This window comes from Alligator mississippiensis, chromosome 3, assembly GCF_030867095.1.
Source record: "Alligator mississippiensis isolate rAllMis1 chromosome 3, rAllMis1, whole genome shotgun sequence".
In the NCBI taxonomy this organism is placed as follows: domain Eukaryota; kingdom Metazoa; phylum Chordata; order Crocodylia; family Alligatoridae; genus Alligator; species Alligator mississippiensis.
This window is the reverse complement of record NC_081826.1, coordinates 164,280,948-164,302,750: the sequence shown is the minus strand read 5'-3', so window position 1 is coordinate 164,302,750 and position 21,803 is coordinate 164,280,948. Positions and strand designations below refer to the sequence as shown.

General features: G+C 43.1%; 1 protein-coding gene across 7 annotated transcripts in view; it reads right to left on the bottom strand.

Annotated features, from left to right (window-relative positions):
• PALM2AKAP2 (PALM2 and AKAP2 fusion) overlaps positions 1-21,803 on the bottom strand; it is a 469,405-nt gene that overhangs the window by 4,567 nt on the left and 443,035 nt on the right. For 6 of the 7 annotated variants that reach the window (XM_059724612.1, XM_019490693.2, XM_014596350.3 and 3 more), the window contains one exon: positions 12,202-12,380. The exons of the other annotated variant lie outside the window; for it this stretch is intronic. In XM_059724612.1, coding sequence (XP_059580595.1) covers positions 12,202-12,380 — 179 coding nt within the window. The remainder of the gene's footprint in view (positions 1-12,201; positions 12,381-21,803) is intronic. 7 annotated transcript variants of the gene reach the window in all.

Here is a 21,803-nt window from a genome sequence, read left to right as displayed (position 1 = left end):
CTGCCGGGGGCAGGGGGTCGGACCTGATGATCTGTTTAGGTCCCTTCCGACCCTAAGTACTATGATACTATGATTCACAAGATAAACCCAGAGATTTCAAATAAAAATCCAGAGCATCGGAAACATTCTGACCTGTTATGGTCTTTCCGAGTTCTTTGTAACAGAAGAATTGCTCTTTTATTTTTCTGTAGTCAAGAAACAAGTCAAGAAACAAGAGATAACATTTATTTGGCTTTTTCCAAGGGACGCCATGAGTCTACAAAGATTGAGAACCAGTGGCTTAGTGTTATTCACCATGTGGCCTGTTGATATTGGGGCAGCGTTGCCTGAAAATGAACTTCTGGATCCAGGCCTATGTTACTTTACTATGAGGGAATACCCCAAATGAAAATGACATGACATTAAGAATTAAGAGTAGCATAAATCAAATAAATGCTATAAGAAGCAAGGGCCATGGAACTGTTTGATGAAACACAAATGATTTACTGATGACCATTTTATTGTTAAATATTTGATAAGATTTTCATAAGTGAAGTGTCTTTTAACTAACTGCCATGTTTGAAGTCCCTGAAGAAGAGGCCTTTTAATTCACTGAAGAGGATAGTTCATCAGACATAAACCAGTGGGATTAATGCTGTCTAGCTGGAATCAGAGGCTGCTTGCAGACATTTAAAAAAAAAGAAAAAAAAGAAAAGAGAAAAAAGCAGCATTTTACTTTAAACTTGCCAACAAGAGGCAGTGCATTAGTTGGACGTGGCTCACCCGATGTCTGTACAGATCGGATGCTTCAATGGGGCTTTTTTGGTGCTTTTATCTAACAGCTGATTGAATCCGCTTCAGATAAAAGCGCAAAAAAGCCCCACTGAAGTGCCCAATCTATACAGATAGCGGCAAGCAGCCAGAGTGCTTATCCCATAGTATTAAGCTCATCATTTAAGAAGCCACTGGCCTGCATTAGGAACAGCTCAATTTTCCTAGAAACTTACGTCAAATAGACAGCAAAACAGGCTCAGTCCTTGGTCAAATATTATAGTGAATCTAAACAGGTTTTATTTTTATGGACTTTGCTCATAATGTGCAAGACCTATTCCATAAATAGCTGCAGAGATAACCCCTGGGATTTGGGTACATGCACAGCAATACACTGAAGTAAATGGAGCTAATCCATTTAGGTAAGGTTGTCAGAATCTGGCTCATGGCTTTCAAAGAACCCTTAAATGCCAGCCTGTGTCCTTAGTAGTAGAACATAAGATTCCCATTGAGCACAAACAGTAAAGGTCAAGGACTGGAGCTAACCAGCAGGAACTGCATTCTTTATGCAGTATATCCTGATATATGCCCTTCAGGTGATGACTTCGTATGTGCTGAAGTGTCCTGAACAGGTCAGGACTATTTATGAAGTAGAGTGCTATGCAGTGCAAGTTAGGGTAATGGAATTTGGCCCTCTACTCTCAGTTATACCCATGGAGCCCTGCAGGAGACAAGGTATAGTTGAGAGCAGAATTAGCTTCGTCTTTACATTCTGGCTGGGAGGTTCAAAGTGACCAACAGACTTAGGTATATTACTACACGTAAAATGTCCCCACTGAAAACCCTTAGTAGGAACAATTTGCTATTACTGCTCTCTAGATTTTATCACTTGTTTGGAATGGCTTCTAAAATTGGCACGTGGCCTTACCAGAGATTATACAGTGAAAGATTCTCTCCTTAAGTGAATAACAGCTCTGGAGAGGAGTGGAAAGATCATGCCAATGAAAATAGCAATATGAAGTAAAAATATTTTATTTGGAAAAAGCAATTTAATTGCAAGTCAAAATAAAAGAATTCAGAGAGTGGAACAACATTGGAAGGACAGACAAGTATACAAAAAATACGTGGAATTGATTTTATTTGAAAAAAAAAATGTCCTTTACGTCTCTTGCTAGATAGATGACAGAGTTTCAGCTCAAGAGATATTGTAAGAAGTTACAGAAGGTTGTTTCATGTCATTATGCCCTCTTTAATATATCACTTGTCAGAATAAAATATGACAGAATGGTTAAGCTCAAGATTTATTTACCTGTTCCATAGTGACAGGTAGAGAGAGAAATCTACTGGAGAGACAGCAATAACAATAGCACCAACAGCTGATAAAAGCTTGTAGGGGCATGCTTCAGTAAAAAATGGACAATCACCCCAAGGCACATTCTGCTGAGTGAAACTGCCAAGCCTCATGTATCTCTAGTTAATTTCAGTCAGTGGCACAGAATATTGCTGTGTAGATTCCTCATGTTCTTTGGATGGTACTGACATGGACAGGACATAATTAAAACACAGATAATGCAAAGACACACACAAGCAGAGAGAGAGACACACACAAAAGTGAGACTTCTTGCTCCAACTGAAGTTACTGGAAAAATTTCCATGAATGTCAACGAGGCCAAATGTTCACCCATGGCCAGATCCTATTCCACCTATTAGGCATCAACATGGACTTAGGCACCTAAGTGCAATTCTATTCCACCCTGTTTAAATCCCTAAAAAATCATTAATGCATAAGATGGGCGGGTCCTCCTTTCCTTCTTGATGCTTTTTTGTGATTCAATCTTAAGGGTAAGACAGCGCTACGTTACAAAAGTACAATTATTAATGAATTTTTAGGGACTTGAGCAAAGTGGAATAGAATTGCACTTTGATGCCTAAGTCCACTTAGGTGCTCAATAGGTGGATGAGGGTCTAGCCCTCTGGTTACTTATACACATGTGGGGAGCCTGCTTCGACACACCGGAAATCCAGTGTGTCAGAGCAGACTTGCTGGAGCACGTAAATTGATGCACGCTGGCAGCCTCGTGCGCTACATGTATCAGTGGCGTAGCATGCCTCCACACTGAGAAAATGGTGGCAATGTGCTTGGAGATAGATTTCATAGATGTTAGGGCTGGAAGGGACCTCGGAAGATCATCGAGTCCAGCCCCCTGCCCAAAGGGCAGGAAGTCAGCTGGGGTCATAGGATCCCAGCAAGATAAGCATCCAGTTTTCTCTTGAAGGTGTTCAATGTAGGCGCTTGAACCACCTCCGGTGGCAGGCTGTTCCAGACCTTGGGGGCTCGGACAGTAAAGAAATTCTTCCTTATGTCCAGTCTGAAACAGTCTTGTAGTAGTTTATGACCGTTCGACCTAGTTGTCATCCCTTGGGGCGCTCTGGTGAACAAACGTTCCCCCAGATACCCCTGATAAACTTATAGGTGGCCATCAGATCATCCCTGAGCCTGCGCTTTTCCAGGCTAAAGAGCCCCAGGGCTCTCAGCCTGTCATCGTAGGGTCTGCTTCCCTGACCTCTGATCATGCACGTGGCTCTTCTCTGGACTCTCTCAAGCTTCTCCACATCCTTTTTGAATTGTGGAGCCCAAAACTGGACGCAGTACTCCAGCTGTGGCCTCACTAAGGCCGAGTACAAGGGGAAAATGACGTCCCGGGATTTGCTTGAGAAGCATCTATGGATGCAAGCCAGCGTTTTGGTCGCTTTACTAGCCACAGCATCGCACTGCAGGCTCATGTTCATCTTATGGTCAACGATGACCCCCAAGTCTCTTTCTTGCATAGTGCTAGCCAACATAGCACTGCCGAGCCTATAAGGATGCTGCAGGTTTTTCTTCCCAAGGTGGAGAACCCTGCATTTATTGGCGTTGAACACCATCAGAGTCTCATCCGCCCACTTGCTGAGCCTGTCCAGGTCAGCCTGGATCACCTGCCTGTCTTCTGGTGTGGGTGCTTTGCCCTAAAGTTTGGTGTCATCGGCGAACTTGGCCAGTCCGCTTCTGACTCCAGTGTCCACATCATTAATGAAGATGTTGAACAGTATGGGTCCAAGGACAGAGCCTTGGGGGACCCCACTGGTCACAGGACACCATGATGAGTGACTTCCATCAATTACTACCCTCTGGGTCTGATCCCGGAGCCAATTTTCCAGCCAGTGGATTGTGGAGGACCCAAGGCAACAATTGGCCAGTTTCTCCAAGAGGCGATCATGGGACACCAGATCGAAGGCTTTTTTGAAGTCAAGATATATGACACGTTCGATGTGTTTTAGTCCAAAGAGTACCGCTGCCATTTTCTCAACATGGAGGCGCTGCTGATACATGACGCGTGTGCGCTTTTCATTAGTGCAGCTTGGCACTGCATTGGAAGCACACGTAAAAATACCCTCTGCATCTAAATTGAGTTTCAGTTAATGAGAAGATTGGTTATCCTGCAGCCTTTCAGATATGCATAAGAACCAAGACTCAACAAGGAAGAGCAAGCAATTCCACAGGTGTGGGAGGTGTCATAAAATAATTTTAAAGCCTGCCCCTCTTCCCCCCCCACACCCCTTTCCCTCCCTCCCCCAGCAGCATATACAGGTCCTGCTTTACCACATTTTCTAAAATGGTCCAACACTAAATACTGGGAGCCTCCCTAAACATTGCAAACAAGAGGAGTGAACAGCCTACTGTGATGGTAATCACCATTTGTATGTCCATTTTTAAATCCTAATGCTTGTATTTAGATAGGTTGGGCTTGATTTTTAAAGCATAGCCTTTCTTCTTAGTTAAATAATTAGAAGCACATAAACTTGTGCAAACAAGATCATTACTCATTAACTCAATCATTAAAATGAATAAGTGGAGTCCTAATGAGGTCTGAGACAGTCAATTTTAGTAACTGTACACACAGCTATCTATGTGCACGTGAAACTTCTGCATAAGTGAAATGTACTCAAAACTGTCAGAAAAATGCACAAAAGAGGATGCCTACTCTTGAAAAGTTGGCTATGGCTGCCCCAAAACAGGAAGTTTAGTTCTTGGCTTTTGGCCAGACAATCACACAACTGTACACAGCAAACAGTACTTTCTATTCCGCAATATGAAGGCCTTTTATTTACCAGTCACACTTCCTGCTAAATCCTGTTTCTACAGAATATGCACATGTTGTTGGAGGCTCATTGATGGTTGAAAGCCTTAGACTGTAAACAAATCTCTTATTCGTGGCAGTTCTGATTGCCCCAGGTTTTAATTTGGATCAAAACAGGAGTGGCAGGATTGAAACAAGAGGCCCTTCCAAGCTGCACTGCGGTTCTTGTCAGTAGGTGACAAGAGAAAGCACCCAGCATGGTAGGCTTGTTTCTGGAATGAACCACAAGTTAGTTATTGTATTTACTCATATCCAAGATGGAGATTTTTTTCCCCTTTCAGCATGGAATGGTCTTGGATTCAAGTACAAAGGGGGCAGGGGAGGAGGGCCTGCAGCTGTGGCTCCAGCTTTGCCGCCTCTGCTACCTGTGCGAGTTCCCCTGTTGTCTCTGTCCCTCAGCATCTTCCCCCCTCTGGCCCTCTGCTACATCTGCCTCTCCCCGATCCTGGCCCTTGCTGTCTCCCCCTCACTACCACACCTCCTCCCACCACAGCTCCACCTCCAGAGCACATGGTTGCTCTGGTCCCAGCACAGCCACACAACAGCAGTGGTGGTGGTGGCAGCTATGGCTCCAGGGCCAGGACTGGGGTTGGGGCCGGAGCTGACACTGCCACAGCTGCTGCAGCATGGTTGGGTTGGGGCCAGAGTAACCATGTGCTCTGTGCCCAGGGCTAGAACTGCATTGGAGGATAAGTGGTAGGGGGCAGGGGGAAGGACAGACAGCCGGGGGGGGGGGCATGTGCCAGGGTGGGGGAAAGTGCTAGGAGGGCAGATGCCTTGTGGGAGGGGGGCAAGGTGAAGGGCGAGGATGCAGGTGGCAGAGAGGCTGACAGTAGACACTGGGGTGGGAACAACAGGTGGCAGGGGGTGCAAGTGGTGATGGGAACAGACAGTAGGAAGCAAGGGAAAGGAGTCAGGGGGACAAATTTAAGATGACCCTCTAATAGTTAGATTCTGGACATGGAAAATTATAGCAAATTTATAAATTTTCCATCTGTAGAATCTAATTATTGGGGGGTCATCTTAAATTCAAAAAGTCATCTTGGATTCAGTACATACAGTAGATGAGCCACAATTAACTTACAGATGCACACAGAGGTATATGTGCCTGGGGAGAAGGGGGGTTGATGGAAGAGGTGGAAGGAGCTGTTAGCGCATTTTATCCTATGTAGCTCACAAGTACCGGAAACAGGCCAATAAGTGTGACTGTTTGTAGGATCCTGGTACAAAAGGCTTTCTCTAGATATAAATACAATGTCTGTTTATAGCCTTAGAGAAGAATGCGAATTTGGTGCCTTTCAGTGTGTTCGAATATATTTGGGGCCAGCAGTGGTGACAGCCTGTCTTCTCACTTTCAGTTTTGTGATTGGCAAATTTATGCTGGTCACCATTAAAACTTTTCAGCTGCCTCTGAAACTAAACACCATTACCAGAGCATTCCTTATGGTGTATTTGAAATATTCTCAATATGAATGGGTAAAATTATGTAGTTATCAAAGATAAAACCAGAAGTTTCTAAGGACAACAACTGACACAAGCACACGTTATCTGTGCATGCAGGTGTCAGCAGTTTCTCTAAGAACTGGAACAAGAAAAAGGTGTGGCATACTTTTATTGTACAATCCAGTCTGGAAGAAGATATGCCATGCCAGTCTGGGGAATAGTCACAGTCTAACAGTATAATTGGGACTCCCATTGACACTGGTAAGAGCTGTGTTGCTAAGGACTTCCACACCGAGGTGAGAATCCATAACAAAAAAGCAGCAGGACTGAAAGAAAGGCCATTTCCTAGGGCAGATGCTTAATGACAAAGATCAGAGTTGAAAGTTTTTAAGCTGTACAAAACATGAAAATCGTTAGACAGCTTAAGTCTCCCACTTCTTTCCCACTTGCAGTGATAGTAGATTTGGCAAGAAGAGGAATATCTATTGTATCATACATGATTATATTATATGCTGTTATTATATATATGTATTTTATATGGGAGCCACTTACCCATTTCCAGATGCACTGCATGAATTAGGAACCTAAAATCTATTTTCTCAGCTCATGCCTTTTACAGGGCACTGTATCCCGATACACACTGGCCAGTAATACATGACAGTCTGAAGGAGGAAAAGGGCCAGGGAATGTGTGTAGGACCAGGTCAGTAGAAATTCAGACACTGAAAAACATTTGCACAAAGTGTCTACCTGAATAATGACTATAAGTAAGTCTCTTATAGTAAACCACACGGGAAGTTATCTAATTAATGAAGCCCTTGAAGTTGGATAAAACTTTTTTTCCCTTTGATCTCAAGGGATTTTTTGCAGATACTCATTTTTGGGAGAGTGTGCATGTGTGTGGGAGGGTTGGGTGGGCTCAAGATTTGTTGCAGAGATTTGTAGAGTAGAGAGATGTATGTGCCAATCACCAGAATGTATTCCTAGATGGCAGAATACTTCTTAGACACAAGTGCCTATTTGTTTCCCTTCTGAGGCTCAGAGGATACAAACAGAAGCACACGCACACATAGAAAATCTTGTCTGGCATTCCTGGGACACATGCTACATAACAAATGGTAATATTTTAGTATTGCAAAATATTTAATTGATTTCAGCTTCTGCTCTTAAAAATGAAGGAACAACAGTGCGTTCAAAGCCAATGTTTCAAGGGATACAGGCTTTGTATGCTTCTCCTCCCCAGACGTTCTTCTCAAACACTTCAAGTTTGACTTAAAGCACCCCTGCATCTGCAGCTCTGGGTCTTTCCTTTGCATGGATTACCAATGGTACATAATCATGTGGTGTCTGTGGTCACCATATTGTTATATAGACAAACTATTCAATATAGGGACAATGACGAGGCCACCAAACTCATTCATTTGTGGCCTGAATCCATGAGTTGAAACAAAGCTGTCCAAGAGGATACTTTGTTCAGAATTCAAATTTTTATATTACTGAACACGCTGTCACTGCAGATGCAGAGGAGTTACAGCACTTCAATCTGGGGCCACAATTCCTCAAAGTCTAGAGATGAATGCACCAAGGGTTTTCGTTTTACCCCTGACAGAGAAGGGCTCAGTTGAGAGGGTCACATGTAAATCAGGACTGAAGGTTCTGATCCTAGACTTTGATTTGGTCCCATCTCTCTAATTACAATCTTCTCACCTCTGAAAATTGTAATTAGATTTCCAGCACTAGCAAAACAAAAAGGTGCACATGATGAATCAGAGGGTTTCCCCCACATACATGCCCTCACCGCATTTCTGATGTGAAACAGCACTGACAATCAGCATGGAAATGCAAACTGCAGCCACATGCACCTGGTACCACCATGCAAGAGAAAGCAAAAATAAGCAGTTGAAAAGTACCTCAGAAGTAACCTTGCTAGACAGTAATTTACAGGTGTACTGGCAGAAAGGGAAAAGACCAACATTAGTACAAGGAACAAACATATTGAACTTTGGAAGCAAATCAAAAAACCCCAAAACCCAGTGAGAATGTGTACATCCCATAGCAGTGGACCTGAAATGGTCTGGCATCATTCCCAGCTTGGCCCCCTTCCTCTTGGCCAACCACACTCTTGGGTGTTCAAACTGTTGCAGTCTTCCTGCTATCCTCATCCTTTCATCAATCCACTGCAGTAGCAACTTCTTTAGAAATAAACAGCTAGAGAAAGAATATCTTCCCCTGTCCCTTTCCCCTGTGATGCAGTGAGGTCCTTCGTATGGCAGGTGTACTGGATTTGGTCTTGGCCAAGGAAAAACTACTTTGACTTGAAAAGCCAATAGCTGAAAGTATGAAGAGGAGGAGCTGTGCTGAAGAACAGCACGCTAAGAGACAGAGAAAGTGCAGTCTGCACATTAGCTTCCTTGGATAAATGAGATGATAACTCATGGTTCCAAGGTGTTCTTTCTCCTCCTCATGTTTCTTGTATGGATAGCACCCAAGGCTCCCATCATGCAAACACCACCTTTCCTATTATTTGTTGTAACACATTGCAGGACTTTTGCATATACCCCAAGATAGCTCCATTTCAACAGGATTACTCACTTAGACTCATAGAAGAGTAGGGCTGGAAGGGACCTCAGGAGGTCATCTACTCCAACTTCCTGCTCAAGGCAGGATCACCTCCATCTAAACCACACTTAGGGAAACATTATGTCAAACCTACTAAGTTATGTAAAGTGCTCGCAGTATTCAGACAAGTATTTGTTGAGCTTTGTTCTTTTCTGTGTTACACAGACAAAGGGAGCATTTGACACGACAGAACTTAGCTTCCAGCAGCTTAGGAAGTCTCTGATTTCTTTGGCATTCAACTGGTGAGCTGAGCAACAGTCCTGCCCTACAGAACTGGATTTCCAAAATGGCAGCTGTCTGTCTGACTGGTAATTATGCTTCTTTAATATATTTTTAAATGGTTCAGCAATTTGCTCTTCTCTGTAATTACTCTCTTTTGTCTGACACTGCATTTTTAAAGGCCTCTGCTGACAAATCAGAATTAATGGTTGTTTAAATAATTATTGCTTAGCCTGGCACACAAAATATTAGCTCAAACCAAAGATGGTGCAAGCTTGGCAAGACAAAGTACACCCCTTCTTATGATTTCTCTTCCTCCCAGTCCTGACAGTTGTTTATAAAAGAAAAAAGGGAGGATAACTAAAACACTCCAACTGTTTCAAGGAGGACTTATGCTGTCGCAGGATTTGGGATGTGCGGGGGGGAGGGAGAAGGGGCAAGGCCAAGGTCAAAGAGCCACCTGAGCTTAGTTACCCAAAGGGCCAGCATGATTAAGGCACACCAGTTCCTCTTGTCAGCAGTGCACAAGGTCATGTGGCTAGCACTGCATCTTGCTGCCTTTGATTCCCTAGCCTGAGGGATCAGGTACTCATTTACAGATGGTGGACAGGGGACAGCAGAGCTGGTATGAATTTGGGCAAGGCTGCAAAGCCCTGTCTGGAGAATAGCAAGATACTCTAATTGATCTGCTATCACACCCTGAGAAATAGAAATATATTACTAAAAAAAGCTGGACTCCAAATGGGTTTATAGAACATAGGTATGAAAACAAAACTGGGCCAGACCTTCAGCTGACTCCTTTAACTTAAATGGAGTGCTGTTTATCTGTGCCAGGACCTGGTCTGCAATTTGTACAATAGTGGTAATTGGCTGACAGTATAACTTTTAAACAACAAATACCTCAATAGTTTTAGCATCAGCAAGCAGCAGACACCCAGAACCATGCTTCTATGGGATGTTGCTCTACTTTCATAGCAAAGTTCTTGGTCAAGACATTGACTCGCATTTCAAAATACAGGAGACAAAACAATCATGGCCAACTTCTTTTCTAGGTGGGACCTGTGCAGCTCTGTGGATTCTGACTTAGATGCACAAGTAGAACTTAGAAGAGAGAGTGTGACCCTGTGTTTTAATGGCACCTTTCATTTGCATGTGCTCTGAGGTTCACAACATACAGCAGGTAACAACTGAATGACTATGATAATGGATTCCAACCATAAGCTGATGGGCAGGGTAAGTCACCTTCATTCATCATGGGAGACAGCGCTACAAGGAAAAGTTCATGATGAGAGTGTAACTTGCCTTTACCCATCAGCAATACATTGAACTGACTGATAGAAATAAGCTCCAAAGTTATCAATGCCACCTGAGGATGGATTCTCCAGTCACCTGCACTGTTTCTGCACCACTAAATTAATTTTAAGTTACCCCTAGTCTACACTCAAGGAAAGTGAGGAAAGAATCATACCTCAAATCTCTTGAATGAGATGCCTCATGGCACCATATCACGGGCGCTAGGATGGCAATATATAGAAGGGGGAAAGTCCTAATATCTTCCAGGGGGAGACAGTTATGAACATTACCCAACCTGAACACAGGGAAACTGCCTATAAGACGCAAAGGTAATTGGACAGTAACCCATTCTTGAAGAGGTGCCTTCACTGTGTGAAAGGAAGACACCAAGTTTCTTGTGTTAGAGAAAATAAATGGTGAGTTGAAACATGCTGGCTACCAGGAGGTAGGAAGACCTCCTTAAGGGTTTAATTTTGCTGCACTGATGTCAACTAAAGTTTGGTCACTGACTTCAGTGAAAATGGGATCAGCTCCTAAACCAGTGCAGCACCTGTTTGAACCTTAAAACCAGCCCTCATGTTTTGCATTAATTCACAGCCAAAAAATGCAGTGGGTTCCTCACTCATTTAACTCTTTCTAATTTTAAATACCATATGGTGGTGTATAATAATAATGATGATTAAACAGCCACAATTAAAATCCAGCACATTTTGTGGGCTACTGTTTACAGTATAAACTTGAAAGTCTTTCGAGTTAAAAAGGCTTTATTTCAAATGGAAGTGGTGAGGAAGGCAGTTTCCTTAGATGATGAGCTGGTATTGTCTTCCTTACATTCCAAGTGTTTGAAATGTGTGTAGCACATTGTGGGTACTACAGGGAATAAACAACAACAAAATTCAGCTGTAATGGCTAATAATACTGAAATCCTTTTAAGGGCTTATGCTATTTGTCTATCCTACATATACACACAACACAGGGATGCACAACAAAGGAAGAACCTTTTGCAAATCCCTGTGCATGGATAGGAAAAGAGATTGTTTAAAGCGCACACCTGATCTGTGACTGGCATGTGAAATTCGCAAGTGAACTCCCCATCAATGCTGTTATTGCAAAAACCTGAATGGGAGGCACCTATGAGACTAACTCAGCAGGATTCTTGTAATTTTTTCCTTTCTGCATCTGCCAAAGAAGAGAGCAAATGGCATGGGAAACAGCATTTTGTCCGCTGTCAGGTGTCGGATATCCTTCAGCATTTTCCTGATCTAAACCAGGAACAATCCTAAACATAGCTTTCAGGGAATCTATCCATTTAGGCTAAACCATTGCATTCTGGACAAGGACTCTGGGAATTTAATGAATATTGGGTGAACACCAGTGTTGGACAGACCCAATTTATACACCTCAAAAAGTGTTGTTGTGTCGCTCACCACAATGTCTCTGTAAGAAATGATTTACAAGTTGATCAGGTCAGTTAGGCTTGGGCTTATTAGTAGTAGATTGGGCTCTAACTTTTATATAGATTCTTTCCTCCTTTCAAATGAGTTGCCTTAAATACCTTTAGACTACTCAGTGAGTCATTTTGAAAAGAACACCTGGCATTTAAGAAGCTAAAAGTTGTCCTCCCAACCTCAGCTCGTGGCCTGCAATGAAAGATAACCCAGTGCTACACGTAGAAGAGCAAAAGGGAAGAGCATACTTACACTGCTATCATCCATCCTCTCACGCCTCTTAGTCTTGTGCGTTTCATAATCTTCCATGAGGGTCTGCATCAAATTCTTTGGGCGCTGGGATCCTGCAGCCTCATCAGGCAGTGAGTCAGGTTGCGAGAGGGGACTTTCTGCTGTTGGGGATGGTGGAGGCCTGATCTTCTCTATTTTCCCTAAAATGACATGAAAGGAGTTGCATTTTCTAAGTGGACTGACTCAGGGATAATTTAACTGAAGTGCGACAGCTGGTAAAAGGTACCAGCTGGAGAAATATTTTCAACTTGGTTTAGAGAGACACATTTGGAAACTCAGCTTATAAAATAAACTCATAAGACAAACACAGCTGAAGTGACTTTCTACTGACCCCTGTATTCCCCTCAGCCTAAACTACACCTATGCAGATGTTTAAGAAACTTTATTTCTGTGAAATGATATATCTTTGAACCTCTCCTACCACTGCCAATCGCTGGGGATCTGGCTGAATTAATAATAGAGGTCTTGCTTCTATACTCTGGAAACTGCTGAACTTACTTTCATTGGATCAGAGACTAAAAGAATTGTATGGTCCAGTGCAGACAGCTCCAAGCCACAGTCTATGCAGGGTTTTCTGATGGCCCAAGGAGAGCAGTCTGCACAGAAAGTATTGGCTTCTGTTTCCAGCTACTAAACTGAATTAAAAGAGCCAAAAAGATACCTCAAAGGCACTTCTAAAATTACTTTTCTAGTCAATTGGTTGTCTCTTCACTGTGTGGTATGTTTATGATAGCTGAACTGTTGATAGCTGAACTGGCTAAAAAAAACATGCAAGAACTCTGCAGATGACACCAAGCAGGTGGGACTGCAGACATTTTGGGTGCATCCAGATGAGTGTGTGTGTGTGTGTGTGTGTGTGTGTGTGTGTGTGTTTCCCTGGGGATGAATAGCAGCAGCACATACTTGTACATACAAGTATGTGCTGCTGCTGCCTGTCCTAGGGGAACACCCGTGCATGCATGCTGTGGCGCATAGCAAATTGCCCTAGGTGGGGTTCAGGAGGCTGAGGCCAGGCTCCGGCTTCAGGTGGTGCATGCTGCCACCATGTGTACCACCCTGTTTTTCCTGGATCTCCCAGTGTCAAAAAAAACCTGCCCTGCTGCAAATTAGCAGCATAGCAAATGCCTGCACGTGAGGTGTGTGTGGTCTGCGGTGCCACAAACTTCATGTGCACGCTCGTCTGGACATGCCCCTTGGAGGACAAGTTTAGGATTCAAAATGACCTGGATAAGTTGGAGGAAAGGTCTGAAATAAATAGGAAGGATGGAATTCAATAGGAATAAGTGCAAAGTCTTGCATTTAGGGTGGGATGGTCTAATACAATGTACCAATACAAAATGAGGAACAACTGGCTAGGCTGCAGTACTACAGGAAGGGAGATTAGGAGTACAGTGGATTGCTGTCCATTGCAGTCCACGAACATGAGTCAATAGTGGAGTATTGCTGCAAAAAAAAAGCAATAGCATCCTGCGATATATTAGCAGGCATGTTGCATGCAAGCTACAGGAGGCAATTCTTCCACTGTGTTGAGCCCTGGTCAGGCCTCCCTTGCAGTACTCTTTCCTGTTTTGGGTGCCACGCTTCAACGACGATGCAGATAAATTAGAAACAGTTCAAAGGAGAGCAACAAAAAAAAAGTCTAGAAAATGTGACATAGAAGACAACACTTCAAAGAATCAGGGTTATTTAGTCTGAATAAGACCAAACTGAAGAGAGTTGTTATGAAAAGGATGCTAATCAACAGTTCTCTACCTCCAAAAGGAACATGACAAGAAATACTGTACTTAAATTGCCACAAGGAAAATTTAGGTTGGCTTGTTTATTAAGAAGAACTTTCCAACCATGAAGGTCATTAAGTACTGTATCAGATTACCTAGATGGGTTGTGGGAGCTTTTAAATACAGGTTAAATAAACACTTTTTCAAGGGATGTCCTGCCTCGAGCAAGGGTTTGAACTAGGTGATCTCCTGAAATGCCTTCCAGCCCTATTTTTCTAGAAGAGTGCAGACTGGTCATAACAAGGAGACTGTTACTACTGCTCTGTAATACTATATAAGAGACTTGGGTTCAGTGTCAGCCTGTGGCTTTTATTCTCCAGGTTGGCAGATGCTGGCAGTTCTCCTGGGAGGTCATGACTTATGATGTCACTATGCATTAATGTCCCTGGCTGACAGAGTAGTCTCCATGGGCTCAAGGGCAGTACTATCCAGCCTTCCTCAGCTGGGAGAATGATGATCGTGACTGCAAGCCTCAGGGGTGGGAAGTACAGAGGGTAGAAATACAGCCTTTAAGAAGATGGAAGCCCTCTTTACTGGAATTGAAACAAACACAGGGGGATTCTTTCATTTTAAACCTAAGTATAAAATCAGCTAAATATAAATGATGGTTAAAGGAAATGCAGAAACCAAATCCTATCAGTTCTTCCCTGAACGTGGAAGTTGAAAGCTTTTTTAAAATGAAACTGTTCAGAGGGAAACAAATCTTCCAAACCACGTAGATTTTTTAGTTGGCGGTGGAGAGCAGGATTGTTCACGGATTTTCATTCACTCGTCCTTTTGCTGAGACAAATGAATCTAGCAACTCTTGGAAAAAGCCACACAAGCTGTGACCACTAGAGGTCCCACAGCTAGAGCAGTCAATGAAAGCTCCAGTTAGAATCAATAGGGCTTACTTCTAAAGAAAGAAGTGAAACCTAAGTGAATACAACAAAGAACATTTACAAGAAATCCCCTTACAGTGCTTGTTTCATTTTTGACCTAACACGGAAAATCCCCACCATGTTAATATAATATTACAGGCCTGGCTTAAATGGAGAAACACAGAGCTCAGGCGGGAAACTATCCTGTTGTGATGTCCCTAGGCACTGCAGTGCTGCAGGATTTTTCTACCAGAGATTCTCATCTCTGTTAGGTTAGAGCAAATCCATGGACATCACAAGCAAAGGGATCTGCCTTGGTGAGCACCATGCTGACCAAGAACATCAAGACCTGTCAGCCAGGGTCCAAAACAAAGGAATCAAAGCAACTCCCAACCCCTGCTGAAACTAATGGGAAGAAAAACAGAAGGGTGAGGGTCCAGTTCCCCACTGAATTACATCATCTTTAAGCTGGTATACACTCCCTTGATCATACTGGAGCAACACAGGGATGAATCAGGCTCCCCAGGCTCACAACAAATAGCTTTTATGTTTTCCCGCTATGACACAATGATCCTCCCATCTGAGTGACTGCTCAGAACCGGACAAAAAGCTCAGGGCTGAAAGCTGTTCCTCCCACTGTCACAGTCTGCTGAAAAATAATGTGAGTCTGGACTTTGGGGATCTCAACTAAAGAAAAGAAATGTCTCGAGGAAGCTCTTTATTCCCAGCATGGGCTGATGGTTCTTGTCACCCCTTGATTCCTATGTTATCAGTAGGAGTCCTCCTGTTAAAAAAGTGCTGTTTAATGCATGTCTCACTGCACTCTCATTATTCCTATTTTATAGATGGGGAAGCTGAGGCTAGAGGTAAAGAGCTCTAGCCAAGACCATATGAAGGGGTTTTTTTAGCCCTTTGCAAAATCAATCTGAGACACAAAGAAATGGCCCACTTATTCTAAATCAGAGCAAAGACATTCACCACTGACATAGGCTAGGATTTGTTAGCTACTGCCCCCCATAGCAATGCTCAGCTCTTATATAAAAGGCTGAAGGGTAAAACTGACAAGAATTCTGCTCTGGGGGAGGAAAAATAGGTGAACAAAAAGGGAAACGGGAATTGAGAACAGTGAGCCTGATCTTGCTCCCATGGCAAAACTCCTTCCAACTCCATTTTAAACACGAGGAAGCTCTTGGGGCAAACCAAGAACCACTATCCCAATTACAGCCACTCAAGTCCCAGTTTGAGGCTATCAGGCTTGACAACATCTCCCTTTGAGTACGTGCTGCATTCCCTTAAAGGCTCCTCTGGAATGGTTACAGGGCATCAAGTAAAGGCTGAAAGAAAACAGCATAAAACCTTCCCTTCATAGATATAATCTGTGGTTTTTTAAAGAGATATTGTCCACTCAGAAAGAAATGACACTGCATGAAAAATGTTCAGCTTCTATAGTTATGTTGAGTAAACCCCTCCTCTTCCCCACTCCCCCATCAAGACCTCTCTCTTCCAGTTCTGAGAGGATTTCTTTCTTTCTTTTAGTGTATATTCCTTCGAGGTTCCTCCCTCATGCATTCTTCAGGAATGGCATAGTGTAATGTCCATGCTCTTCCTAGGCTCTGTAAGTGAATGCAGAGAAAATCCAGAGATACTGCTGTTTTCACATTTGGTGCCTTGCACATGTGCCCTGAGACTTCTGTGCAAAAACTAAGCAGTGAGCAAGCAGACCATTTCTTTCCTCTCTCAGCCTCTGTCTGGACCAGCAGGAGAAGAAATGAGTCCGGGGGACTCCCCCCCCCCCCCCCCACACACACACTCTCTCTCTCTCGCCTGTGTGTGTATATCTAATCCAGGATAAACTATTTAGGAATGCTCTTTGATGAATGTGAATCTGTTGGAACTAGTCAATTTAAAAATAAAATCAAACTAAAATAAAGTTAAATTTGACACTCTTCCATAATTATTTTTGCAAATCCATACGTAATTCCTTCACAATAACTAGCTTCTTCTCTAAGATACTTTTTATTCACATAGATTACAAGCATATTTTTGCAAATGTATGACATAACAAAGGCCACATTTCTGATTTAAATATAAGCCTCAAGAATAAACACTAGACAAAAAGAAACACTGTGCGAGCTGAGATTGTATATGTTTCTGCTGAGCTTGAATACCAAATGCCACATAATAAGCCTCTGAAAAACAGGATTATAATAACAATGAGGATGCAGCCTGACCTATTGCACTCTGCTCCAACAGGGATAGTGTTCTTTCTGAAACCATGTTATCATGTTATACCCTGACACTGTTATAGTTTTATGGCAGCTAAAACACACTTAAGCTACCTATACACATGCTTGTTGGTGTTCTAATTAGAATGCGCTGGAGCAGATTCGATTAATCAAGTCTGCTTTGTTCTAATTAGAATGCTGCAGCATCACAGGTATTAAGCCCTTGCACATTTAAAAATGGCTGAGGGATGCTTTAACTAAACCTCATTGAATGACACTGTGGCATTTTAATCAGAGCAGCTGCCTGTGAACTGCTCTAATTAAAACATTCCCCCCACGAGCCCCTTACGAACACACGTATAGTTAGTCTTAGTGTATAGACACCCATAGGTTTGCAGCTGTTTGAAAAAGGCAGAAGCTGTTAGGTTCTACTTATTATGTGTAGACAAGCTGGGAATGATACAATGTAGCAAAGCCGCTCCAGTGTCAATACTGCTTTACCCAGCTTGACCACACATCACAATTAGAACATAACAGCAGCTGCCCTTTTGAAACAGCTTCAAATGTCCTGGTGTCCATACCCTTAAATCAGGTCTGTCAAACTTCTCTATGGCCAGGGGCTGCAAATGGCATTAATATGCAGCTCCTGCACCACACACTGTGCCAGCCATATACTGCAGGGGCAGCCCCCGCAAGAACCTGCCCGCTGTGTGGGCACCACTGATGCTGTGTGGCTCCTCATTCCCCAGACCACCTGCTCCCTACTGTCCAGGCAGCACCAGTGGCTTGTGGCTCCAGCCTGGGCCCTCTCCCACTGTGAGGTTAAACAGGAAGCGGATGTAGAAGCTTGCAGGCTGCATGAAGCTTGTAGGCTGCCAGTTTGACAACCCTGCTTTAAATGTTATTCAGAGATATTGTTCGGTTCAACTTAATTTATCCTGGTCTTGCCTACCTCTGCAGCACAAAGCCTGCCAAGTCTGCACAGACCAGCTGTGTTCCTGCTGGAGATTCTTGCCCTGGTCCTGGGAAGCAGAGTCCCATCTACAAGGGGTGACAATGTATTTTGTCCTTTTCCTACAAGCAAACAGACAATAAACCCCTCTTCTGAAACAAAATCCATGACTCATACCCTTAACTGTGCTGGTGTGTGATGCCTTCAAGTGTAGTGCAGTATCATCCTAACAGGTTCCCCAAGGTGGAGCAACAGCTATGAAGGCTGAGAATGCTCCTAGCCAACAGTTTTGAAAATATTTCACTCTACAACCAACATCTATCTAATTCCTAACTTTCCTTTGCTCCATGGAGTCTGGTTTCACGATGAAAAGTCATTTCTGTCCTCCTCTGCTTGGTGTCTCTGATAGCCTTGTCCTGTGATTCTTACCTTAGATGAGTTTCATTTGCTCCATTTCAAATGTGAGTAGGAATAATTATTACAAAAGCAGTATTAGCCATCAAAACATTTGCCCCAAGGATGTGGCCTTGGAGTTCAAGCCCATGATCACTGAAGTAAATGGGAAAGCTCTTGTTATTCTACGATATACGATTAGGGATTTAATGCAGTCTTTGTGGGTGCTTTGTGTCTTGGAGTTTGATATGACATGTCAGAACTTTCCATTTTAGTTTCAGTGCACTGTTTATGAACAGTCAGCTTGCTGCAAAATGGTAGGAAATGAAGGGAAGGCAGAAGAGAGATTCCATGGATTACAGCGGCATAAGTCATATACAATAGCTAGCATTAAGAAGTTGGCAGCTACCAGTGACTGAACAGTGGCATCTCAGATATGAAGGTTAGGGAGGACTTTACACAAGCAATGGCTGTGTTAAATTGGGAGAAGTTATTTTCTGAATGGTGACCACTACAGAATGACCCAGGGGATGATGCAGAAGAAGCTCTTTCAACAAGATAGTGCTTTTTCAGAATACACTCAGTGTGGGGGGCAAAACTTTCTTGGAGAGTGGTCCAAGACTGTGGCATGAACTCCCATGGGATTTAGGACCACCATTTGTACTCCATGTGAAAGGTGCACTTCTCTGACCTTGCCTGCTCTCAAATAAATACTGAGCAACATGTATATTTAGAAAAACAAACACACAAACAAAAACCTCAACATTCCTCTTAAAAAAACCCCTAACAAAACAAGACATTCCATGGCAGATACTTCTCCCCTGAGGTCAGGATGAGAGAACAAACAACAAATGACAGCTGTTGGCCAATTCAGTTCTGGGAAGGCACAGATACTATGGTGATAGATACGGTACAAGAACCTCTGCAGAAAAAGAACAGTTGGTCAGTGCACTCCAAGCAAAAGGGAATGTTTGCCAGCAGTTTACAGACAGGTGTCACATCTGCTGTTTCTTCCTTGCTTTGGAGTGAAGAACTGTACAACATACAGGGCACCAGACATGCTTAACAAGACAAGTAGTAGCATGCTCACTGCATCCTGCCTGAGTGTGCAAAGTGGATCTTGGTGACCAGTCTAACCACCCCAAAAGGGGCAACCACAGTTGAGACCTAGTTCAAAACTCTCCATTCCTTTTTGAAGGCACATATTTCTGCTCTGTGTCTTCCTTTCCCCTGCATTTGGATAAATGCAAAAAATGACTTACACTTTATGGAACCTTTTCCTCAAAAAGTTCACTGTTACATATCAAGAAATTTCAGCTGCATAGGAATTTATTTGAGAAAAATAAGAGACTGGAAATAGGTTTGATATTTATAAGAAATAGGCTGATTCAACATGGGCTTACATTATAGTTGCAATGGCTGTTACTCTCGCAAAGACACTAACCAGATGGCAAGTGCATATTTCTCAGCATTCTACCTCTCGGTAATTATCTTAAATTTGGTTAAAGTACAATGGCCAGTTGCATTTATAAATGTCCACCACAGACTTGGGGTTTTATCTTTTATTGAAAGCTTCCTAACAATTAAGTAAAAAGCCTTTACAGTTCACTTCTGAGAAGCGCTGATTAGCAAGGGAATTTTCATAGAGGTACATATGGACATAGTTTAGTGTTTGCATGAATGAGAGGGGTACAACAGGCTTTCTGCCTCATGAAGCAATAGTTTAAATGAACATCAAAAGAGACATAAATGGAAGCTTAGGGAAAGCTGGAACTGCCATTAGGCATCAGTCACATCCTGTTAGGGATTTCTCATGCCCATTCATGACATATCTGGTATATGGATGGTTTTCCTTAGACCTCTCATCACTAAAAGTTGTGTAAAAGCCCCAGTAGAAAATGAGTCTTGGACTGAAAGCTCAAATCCACATGAATAGGATTGTCAGGATCAGGGAATGGAAGGTACATTTATAAAGGTGCAACCAAGATTTTTTTTTCCAGGTATGACTGCATACAGTAGGGACAGCGCCTCATCTTCAGCTCATTCACCTCCCTTTCCTGCTCAGGGAAAATATATAGTGTGTATATATATATATATATATAGTCACTGCAGAATTGTCAGAAGCTTTTGGCTTCTCAGCCAAAAGCTGAAACTCTAGCTGCTGCTGAATACTTGACTTTATGGGAAGATCTAGGATTTTGAAAATAGCTAAGTACACTCTGTACGGCTATGAAATAGGAGAAAAGAGACCAGCAGTAGTTAAACTGCACATTCTTTAGCACAATTGCCAAAGAAAGAATAGCTTCAGTAGCGGAATATCAAGACCATCAAAAAAGGAGTGAGTAATTAACACCTGTTGAGCAGAAATCAGCTAGATTGTAAACAACCATGAAGGCAATTGACACCCTCAGCACTACCTGAATAGAAATGCCACTGCTGCTGTTCTAGGTAGAAAATCAGTTTTCCCACTTAAGACATGTCCCTATTTTGGAAGGCTAGTTTTTGGAAAGGGAAAAGGTATGTGTGGTATGCAGGGAAATAATGTAACTTGTAACCTCCTCTCCCCACCAGCTTTTGGAAGCTTTAAAATTCAATAAGACCTACTCAGGCACCTCATTGATTACTACATTTTCAAATGTGTTCACAAGGTCGCAACTGAACTGTAACTGCAATCATGGGGAGGGAACACTTAAAACATTTGGTTCTGCTTATGTGAAACAGGAACAACATGTACTTCAGAAGCAACAGGTAAAAACAGCCCTGTCAGAGAGGGAGGTGCAACCAGTAGAAAAGGGTCAACAGCAGCAGCAGTGAAACTAAAGAATTTAGTCTGAGTTACTTGCTTGGGTAGAGCTAGACACACAGGAAAGCTGGCATATGCCTGCCTTTATGGGTTTTCATGCTACAATATGTATGTTGTATGACTCTCTAATGCAGTGTGGGGCAACCTTTTTGTCAGGTATACCACTAATTAAGCCCCACGCCCTCCCCAAGTGCCATTCTGTTACTCTTCCCCTGCCCGGTTTAATGTTCTGCCTTCTGCTCCCTGCCCTGTGCTCCCCGCCTGGTCTGCTGCTCTATCTTCTGCTCCCTGGTTGGTCTCCTGCTCTGCTTTCTGCTCCTTGCCTGATTTGCCACATGCCACACATACAGATTCCCAGTGCCTATAGTGTAGGGGCAGGCAAAGTCTGGCCCACGGGTCAGATCTGACCCACGGTAGACTCCATTTCTCAGAAGCCCCTGTTCATATCACTGTGGCTGGTTTCCATGGAGACCTCAGGAGGGGCATGGCCAGGACAGCGTGAGGCCAGGGTGTCCATGGAGACCTGCCCAAGCAGTGCTGGCAGGGTGCACA